The sequence below is a fragment of the Trichechus manatus genome, unplaced genomic scaffold (genome assembly GCF_000243295.1).
Source record: "Trichechus manatus latirostris isolate Lorelei unplaced genomic scaffold, TriManLat1.0 scaffold00010, whole genome shotgun sequence".
Classification (NCBI taxonomy): domain Eukaryota; kingdom Metazoa; phylum Chordata; class Mammalia; order Sirenia; family Trichechidae; genus Trichechus; species Trichechus manatus.
In genome coordinates, this window is record NW_004443946.1 from 28,581,376 (window position 1) to 28,589,833 (window position 8,458).

The 8,458-nt window shown below is 38.3% G+C and overlaps 1 protein-coding gene across 1 annotated transcript in view; it reads left to right on the plus strand.

The window, feature by feature from the left end:
- The window catches only part of TTLL5 (tubulin tyrosine ligase like 5), a 295,735-nt gene that overhangs the window by 137,189 nt on the left and 150,088 nt on the right, over positions 1-8,458 (plus strand). The window contains 3 exon segments of the mRNA XM_023726122.1: positions 250-399; positions 3,109-3,236; positions 8,023-8,106. Of these exon segments, the coding sequence (XP_023581890.1) occupies positions 250-399; positions 3,109-3,236; positions 8,023-8,106 (362 nt within the window).

Consider the following 8,458-nt stretch of genomic DNA (forward strand, 5'->3'; position numbering starts at 1 on the left):
GTAAGCTCCTATAAAAAGTCCTTTCAGTGGGCTATTGAAAGTAATAGAAAGTAAAAACATGATAAAAATTTACATTTATTCTGCAGCTTTTACTTGGAAATCCCAAAACGTTTCATGAAATAATAGTAGAAAGTAACATATCACATTTACAGATGGCAAAATATATGGAGGAATTAACTGTGTTTACTATAAGGACAAATTAACTCAAGGGTAATGAAACCAGATGATGAAGTATACGTTTATCAGCAGTCAGTTTTATCTTGTTGTTTTTCTGTGGGGGTTGGGGACTGGGTAGGAAACAGAACAAATGGCTGAAAAGAAATCAAAGAAAAAACTTGAGGAAGAAGAGGAAGATGCGGTGAATACAGAAAACTTTCAGGAGTTCATCAGAAAAGCAAGGTAGAAGACATTCTTGATTAATAAATACCATCTTATTCCATCTTTCATACTGCTCTCATTGAATTCCCAATATTCCCTTGTTCCTGACGCATGGACATGAACGAAGTGACTCTCAGAAAGAAAAAAAATTTCATAGGCTTGGGCCTTTCCAGATTTCAGCCAATTATGTTGCAATTGTCATGGCTTCAGTTATCAAAACACTGCTGCTGGGTATCTGGGCTGTATCTTGAAACAGGCTTCAAAGTAGACACCGCTTGAAGTGCTGAGAGAGCTTTTTGGGAAATTGAGGTTAGAGGCGTCTAGTGTTTACTGGTTCTGAGTTTATCCCTGACCTATTGATGTAGTGGCAATGACCAAATTTTGCCTGCATTGAGTGGGTTGAGGAATTGGCAATTTCTCAGCACTGTGAGGGTTACGCCTAATTTATATAAAATAGAACAAGTCTTTTATGCTTAGGGTTAGTCTTTATGGATTGAAAATGTCAGCATTCAGCTGTCTTGATACACATCAGCCAGGCCATTTTGTCCATTTACACTGTGTTTCCAAAAGAAAAGGTAATAAAGATGTTTAGTTTTAAATTTTGTAAGATTCACACTGGGCGATCTTTTTCTAAAACAGAGAGTTTACAAAACCACTAAAATGAAGGATAAAACATCTGTATTACCTTATTAATTAGACTTCAACCATCAAAGTCACAGTAGGGGAAAAGCAGTAGAAAATAAACTCTGTTGATTTGTGAAGTTAATTCCAGGTGGTGTGGTTTATCAGTCACCAGCATAGTATGATCTTTGTTCAATACCTTTTACAGACCTAATTGTAGCCTCAGTATCACATGCTTAAACACATAGCAAATACATCATTTTGTAGGAGTCCGTAATTGTGTAATGTTATTTTGTTGACATTCTTTGGCCTTGAGTAATATGATTGATAAACCAAGTATAGAAACAAAGCATGAAACCATTTCCCACATCAACATTGTAAAATTAGAAAAGGAAAAAGACTAGATTTATGTTTAGAAACTGGTTCTCCCTTTAAAGCTAAAAAATTAATTTCTGATTCCTCCTAGGGGTCTTCAAAATCTTTAAAATATAAAAAATGAAAATGAAAACCTTTTAAAAAATGATGTGCATTCCCCTGTTCAGGTCTAGCTGGATACTAAAAATGAATTGTATGTGTTATTAACTGAGGATATTGATTTGGAGATAAAATATGTTGGAACATAGTTACTCCTGATTATGGATTAAATGTTGATGTTTGGGAAATATTAGATAGCACCAGTTCTTTTATTAAGTTTAGAGTGGACACATCAATACCTTTGTCAGGGTTGGTAAATCCAACCACCTGCAGACGTCAGGAAAGTAACAACTTATGGAGTGGGGAGAGGATAAGACAGTAAGTAAAGCAGCTTGTATTTTGACCAACCTTAACCTTTACCTTTTAATATCCTGTGAAGGGCCAAATAAAACACGTAGCCAGGCAGAGGCAATCGCCAGCTTGCAACTTCAGCTTTAGATCTTTGAAGGTTACCTAAGGTACGCCCATTGTGGCACTTAGCTACCTTGGACATCTTTGGTTTACTCTGAGACTCATAGAAGCAATTTCGTAGGGTTTCATTAGAATGCCTTCTGAAGATGGGATCCAGGTTTAGCGTTCTTTTTATAACATGGGGATGCTTCATATATTTGAAGGGCACCTATCTAGAATATAGCCAGGTTCCAGGAAAAAAATGAAAAAGATCATTGAGAACCTACAGTAGATGTTACAAAACCCATGCATAAAATGTTTACTGGAAGAATACCATAGGCCCTCATCTATTTTCTTATACTTTACATTTTGTGAATGTTCATAAACAGCATATAATTTTAATAATTTGAAGTAACCTTAGAGACCATCTAGTTCAGTGTCTTTCATTGTACAGATAGTTAGGGAATGACTCCAGGATTCCACAGGTGGGTCTCCTTATTTCTAACATAGGTAGTTAAAATGAAATGTGCCGTAATCTTTAGTGAATATACTTCAGTGATCTAGAATAGGAGTGGGCAAACTGCAAAGGGCCAGATAATAAATATTTCAGGCTTTGCAGGCTACGTATGACCTTTGTCAGATATTCCTCTTTCAAAATATAAAAACCATTCTTAGCTAGGAGCCATACAAAAGTAGACTACAGGTCAAGTTTGGCCCACAGTCTGTAGTTGGCTGACTCCTAATCTAAAACATGGCTGTCCTATCAATAAAACTCTTTGTGGTGTGGCTACTGAGCTCTTGAAATGTGGCTAGTGTAACTGAGGAACAGAATCTTTAATTTTAATTTTAATTTAAATAGTCACATATTAATACCCATTTAAAAAAAAAGAAAAAAAACGAAACCCATGGCCACTGAGTCAGTTCCAACTAATAGCCACCCTACAGGAGAGAGTAGAACTGTCCCATAGGGTTTCCAAGGAGCGGCTGGTGGATTTGAACTGCCGACATTTTGGTTAGCAGCCAAACGCCTACCCACTGCACCCCACAAAGCATTATCATGTTTTAAACCTTTTCGACTTCTTTCATTTATATTCCAGTTTAACCATACATTAATATGGAGTTTTCAGCTTGTGCCTTTCATTTTCCCCTTCTCCAGCTAACTCTGTTTCCATAACAAAATCTTTGTGGAAAGATATTTTACAGAACAGCTTCCTGTTCTGACCATACTTTTTCTCCTCATTTCAGTGAGGCTGAACTGGAAGAAGTGTTGACTTTTTATACCCAGAAAAACAAGTCTGCAAGTGTCTTCCTGGGGACTCACTCCAAAAGTTCTAAGAACAGCAGCAGTTATTCTGATAGTGGGGCAAAAGGTGGTAAGTATGCTAGTTAATGAAAAATAAGAAGAACAAGTACAAAAATGAGATCTGCAAAGAGAAGCCAAGAATAATGTGTTGCCCAAGTACACTAGACTTCAAGGTAGTGATTTTGCAGCACTTGGAGGGGGACGGATTACATTTTTGTCCTAAAAGCAGAAGAGGCATGGTCTAATTTTATTTTCATAATGATTAATAGCAGAGAACTTTTCAAGAAAAGCTAATAATAGTAGCTAACGTTGAGTGAGCACTTAATCTTACTATCTGCTGGACGGGATCTTATTTTTTACTTCTAAAAACCATGTAGAGTAGACATTATTATGAGACTCCTTTACAGATGAGAACCCAGAAGCTGAGAGACTGAGTAACTTACCCAAAGTTACCCTTTCCCATGCATTTGGACAAGAATTGGTATGCTAGTGTGACTGACTCAGAGCCCGTACTCTTAATCTCTGCCCCCTGCCTCTGCTAAAGATTATTTCTCACTCTTGTCAAGTTTGTTGCCTCCTGTAACTCAGCACCACTGGCATTTTAGGTAGTACAATTCTTTGTTGTGTGGGCCTGTTCCATACATTGGATACCTAACATCCTTGGTCCCAAGCCCTAAATGGCATTAGCTTTCTTTAGTCATTATGAACTCAGAATGCTCCCACACATTTCCAAAAGTTCTCACTGCTGGGGAACTCCATGATGGGGGATTTTGGAATTGAATATGGACCAGACTGTCTAACTCATGCTGTCATGATCAAAAAATAGCAGTGACATTCTGTTATAAGCAAAGCTCTGTGCTCTGTAAGAGTCACTTAAAACCTAGATGGAAGTATAAGACATATGTAATCAGACTACTAATTTTGTCAGTGTGCTAACACCAGATTCAGAGATGGAAACTTCTTCCCTGCCCTTAAGGCTATCATAGCCTAATGTGGAAATAGCCAGGAAAATTGATCTTTTTTAAAATTTGGAGTAGATTATGTAAATGTTTGAAAAACTGATTAGGTTCACAGGCTAGTCCACAAAAGCTTATTTAATGTACTGTATAATTGAATTATTGTATTACTAGAAGTCCTTCTGAATTCAGCCCTCTTCTTTGTGCTTTCCTAACTTTTCTAAGTTCTGAAGCTAGTTCATTCATCTGTTTATTCATTCACTCCTTCTACACACTTTTTCTGATCACCTGCTATGTATCAGGCACTGTGATAGTTGCTAGGAATACAATGACCAGGACTGTCATAGTCCTTGACTTCATAGAATTTATTGTCTAGTGGGTGAAGCTGGGTGAGCCAATATAGGAAAAAGGTTGGTGGAAGCTCTGAAAAGCTCCTATAACAGTGTTGGGAAGTGAGACTGAGGCATAGTTGTACTGAGGTTAGGGCAAAGAAGAGGTTCTAACCTGGGGAAGCGGGGGCTTAGATGGGAATGAAAATAGAAACTTCTCCCCCTGGAAGTAATGAGGAAACCCTAACAGCATGGAGTGGCAACACTTATTTGTAAAGATGAGTCGTTTGAAATTCTGGGGCTCATGATCAAAGACTCTTTTTACATAAGAAGATCTGTACCTCTTTAGAGCTATCAAAAATAGCTAGAGGGGTAGTAGAAAGGCCTCAGTCAAGGAAGCAACACTATGACATTTGATAGTCTGGACTCATTTCAAACATGAGCAAATAAGTTGTTACAACTGCTGGTGGTGATGGAGAGAAGAGAATTCATATGTCCTTATTCCTTCACTCTGATCACTGTAAAATGGTATTTTGCAAGGTTTTGTATGAACCTAACACTTGAGAGAGACTTGAGAATATTTCCCTAAGTATATGATTAACTCTGGCTATTCTGTTTCAGTATTCTGCAGTAAAGAAAAAAACTGTAATTTAATGGAGTAGAAATACAGGCATACCTCGGAGCTATTGCAGGTTCGGTTCCAGACCACTGCAGTAAAGCATGTCGCAATATTTTTGGTTTCTCAGTGCATATAAAAGTTATGTTTAGACTATACTGTAGTCTGTTAAGTGTGCAGTAGCATTATGTCTAAAAAAAAACAATGTACATACCTTAATTAAAAAATATTGCTAAAAAATGCTAACCATCATCTGAGCCTTCAGCGAGTCATAATCTTTTTGCTGGTAGAGGGTCTTGCCTCCATGTTGATGGCTGCTGACTGATCAGGGTGGTGGTTGCTGAAGATTGGGGTAGCTGTGACAATTTCTTAAAATAAGACAATGAAGTTTAACCCCATTGATTGACTTCTCCTTTCATGAAAAATTTCTCTATACCATGCCATGCTGTTTGATAGCATTTTACCCACAGTAGAACTTCTTTCAGAATTGGAGTCAATCCTCTCAAACCCTGCCACTGCTTTATCAACTAAGTTTATGTAATATTCTAAACTTTTTGTTGTCATTTCAACAATGTTCACAGCATCTTCACTAGGACTAGATTCCACATTAAGAAACCACTTTCTTTGCTAATCCATAATAAGAAACTCCTCATCCATTAATGTTTTATCATGAGATTGCAGCAATTCAGTCACATCTTCAGGCTCCATTTCCAATTCTAGTTCTGTTGCTGTTTCTACCACATCTGCAGTTACTTCCACTGAAGTCTTGAAGCCCTCAAAGTCATCCATGAGGGTTGGAATCAACTTCTTCCAAACTCCTGTTAATGTTGGTATTTTGACCTCCTCCTGTGAATCACGAATGCTCTTAATGGCATCAAGAATGGTGAATCCTTTCCAGAAGGTTTTCAGTTTACTTTTCCCAGATCCATCACAGGAATCACTGTGGCAGCTATAGCCTCACAAAATATATTTCTTAAATAATAAGACATGAGAGTCAGAATTACTCCTTGATCCATGGGCTGCAGAATGGATGTTGTGTTAGCAGGCATAAAAACAATATTAATCTCCTTGTACATCTCCATCAGAGCTCTTGGGTGACTGGGTGCATTGTCAATGAGCAGTAATATTTTAAAAGGAATATTTTTTTCTGAGCAGTAGGTCTCAACAGTGGGCTTAAAATACTCAGTAAACCACGTTGTAAACAGATGTGCTGTCATCCAGGCTTTCTTGTTCCATTTATAGAGCACAGGCAGAGTAGATTTAGCATAATTCTTAAGGGCCCTAGGATTTTCAGAATGGTAAATGAACATTGGCTTCAACTTAAAGCCAGCAGCTGCATTAGCTGCTAACAAGAGAGTCAGCCTATCCTTTAAGCTTCGAAGCCAGGCATTGACTTCTCTATAGTCCTAGATGGCATCTTCTTCCAGTATAAGGCTGTTTCATCTACACTGAAAATCGGTTATTTAGTGTAGCCACCTCCATCAGTTACCTTAGCTAGGTCTTCTGGATAACTTGCTGCAGCTTCTACATTGCACTTGCTGCTTCACCTTGCACTTTTATGTTATGGAGATAGCTTTTTTCCTTAAACCTCATGAACCAGCCTTTGCTAGCTTCAAACTTTTCTTCTGCAGCTTCCTCACCTCTCTCAACCTTCATAGAATTGAAGAGAGTTAGGGCCTTGGGCTGGATTAGGCTTTGGCTTAAGGAAATATTGTGACTGGTTTTATCTTCTATCTAGACCGCTAAAATTTTTCTCCATATCAGTAATAAGGCTGTTTCGCTTTCTTATCATTCGTGTGTTCACTGGAGTAGCACCTTTAATTTCCTTCAAAAACTTTTCCTTTGCATTCACAACTTGACTACCTGTTTGGTGCAAGAGACCTAACTTTCAGCCTGTCTCGATCTTCAACATGCCTTCCTCGCTAAGCTTAATCATTTCTAGCTTTTGATTTAAAGTGAGAGACGTGTGACTCTTCCTTTCACTTGAACACTTAGAGGCCATTGTAGGATTATTAACTGGCCTAATTTCAATATTGTTGTGTCTCAGGGAATAGGGAGGCCCGAGGAGAGGGAGAGAGACAGGGGAACGGCCTATTGGTGAAGCAGTCAGAACACACGCAACATTTATCAATTAAGTTCACCATCTTATATGGTCACAGTTCGTGGCACCCCAAAACAATTACAGTACTAACATCAAAGATCAAAACGTGACATAGAGACACAAAGTGAGCACATGCTGTTGGAAAAATGGCACTGATAGACTTGCTTGATGCAGGATTGTGACAAACCTTCAATTTGTAAAAAATGCAATATCTGCAAACTGCAATAAAGTGAAGCGCAATAAAACAAGGTATGCCTGTAGTAGGAATTCTACTTGTGATTTTGTTATTGAATATACTGATCAACTGATCTCAAGTAAACCCACTTAACCTACCTCAAGTATAACAGAGGAGTTTACTGTAAAGATACAAAGCTGTTGTAGCATCCAGGTATCATGCCAGCAAGTATTGTGGCTGCTCTTCCTCTCTCTTGTGAGCTGCCCTGCTCCATACATACTGTGACTTTTTGGCTCCAGTGCATACCACCAGTCAGCATAGTCTCTTAGTTCCCCTAGTCTGAATTCCTGGCACAGACATCTGACCACCCTCACTTATTTTCCTTTCTAGGCATGTCCTAGTTTGTTGGCAGTCCATGGATGGCTGCCCTGGGGTTAAATACCTTTCCCTGGTTCAGTTAGCTGGAACTGGGGCTGGGGATCATTGAGAATCATTTGGTTTAGTTGTCTACTCAACAAGGCTGTGGATGTGGCCATCCTTGGAAAAGTGTGCTGAGATGTGCAGTTGTTCCCAGCACTGGTTAGTAGTTGTATTATATTTTGGAAACATAATTATGTATAAAGCAATACCCTTGTCATTGCTTAGTAGAAGAGCCTAAGCTTAGTGTTTCTTATTTCAGATCACCCTGAGACGCTGGAAGAAGTGAAAACAAAGCAGCCCAAACAGCAACGTGCAACAGAAATTCACTCTGATAAATTATCTCGTGAGTGATTTCAAACCTACATAGATTTGCTGCTGTCTGATAAATCCCGAAAATTTACCAAAAAAAAAAAACAAAAAAAGCAAGTCATCTGATGTTAGATGATTCTAAACCATGGGACATTACCCCAAAGAAGTTTGCTTTCTTTGTTATTTCTTTTCTCTCAGAATTTCCTCTCTTCTATTGATAACCTATTTTCCTTCCAAAGAAGTCTTCATTTTCTTCCTGTTTAGAAATGCTGAGCACTTTCTTTTTTCATAGAAAAGTGAAAAGAAGAGGGAGAGGAGTTGGCTGTTACTGCCAAAAACAATGTCCTGATACCCTAACATTTGTAAAACATGACCGTTCTGTTTTG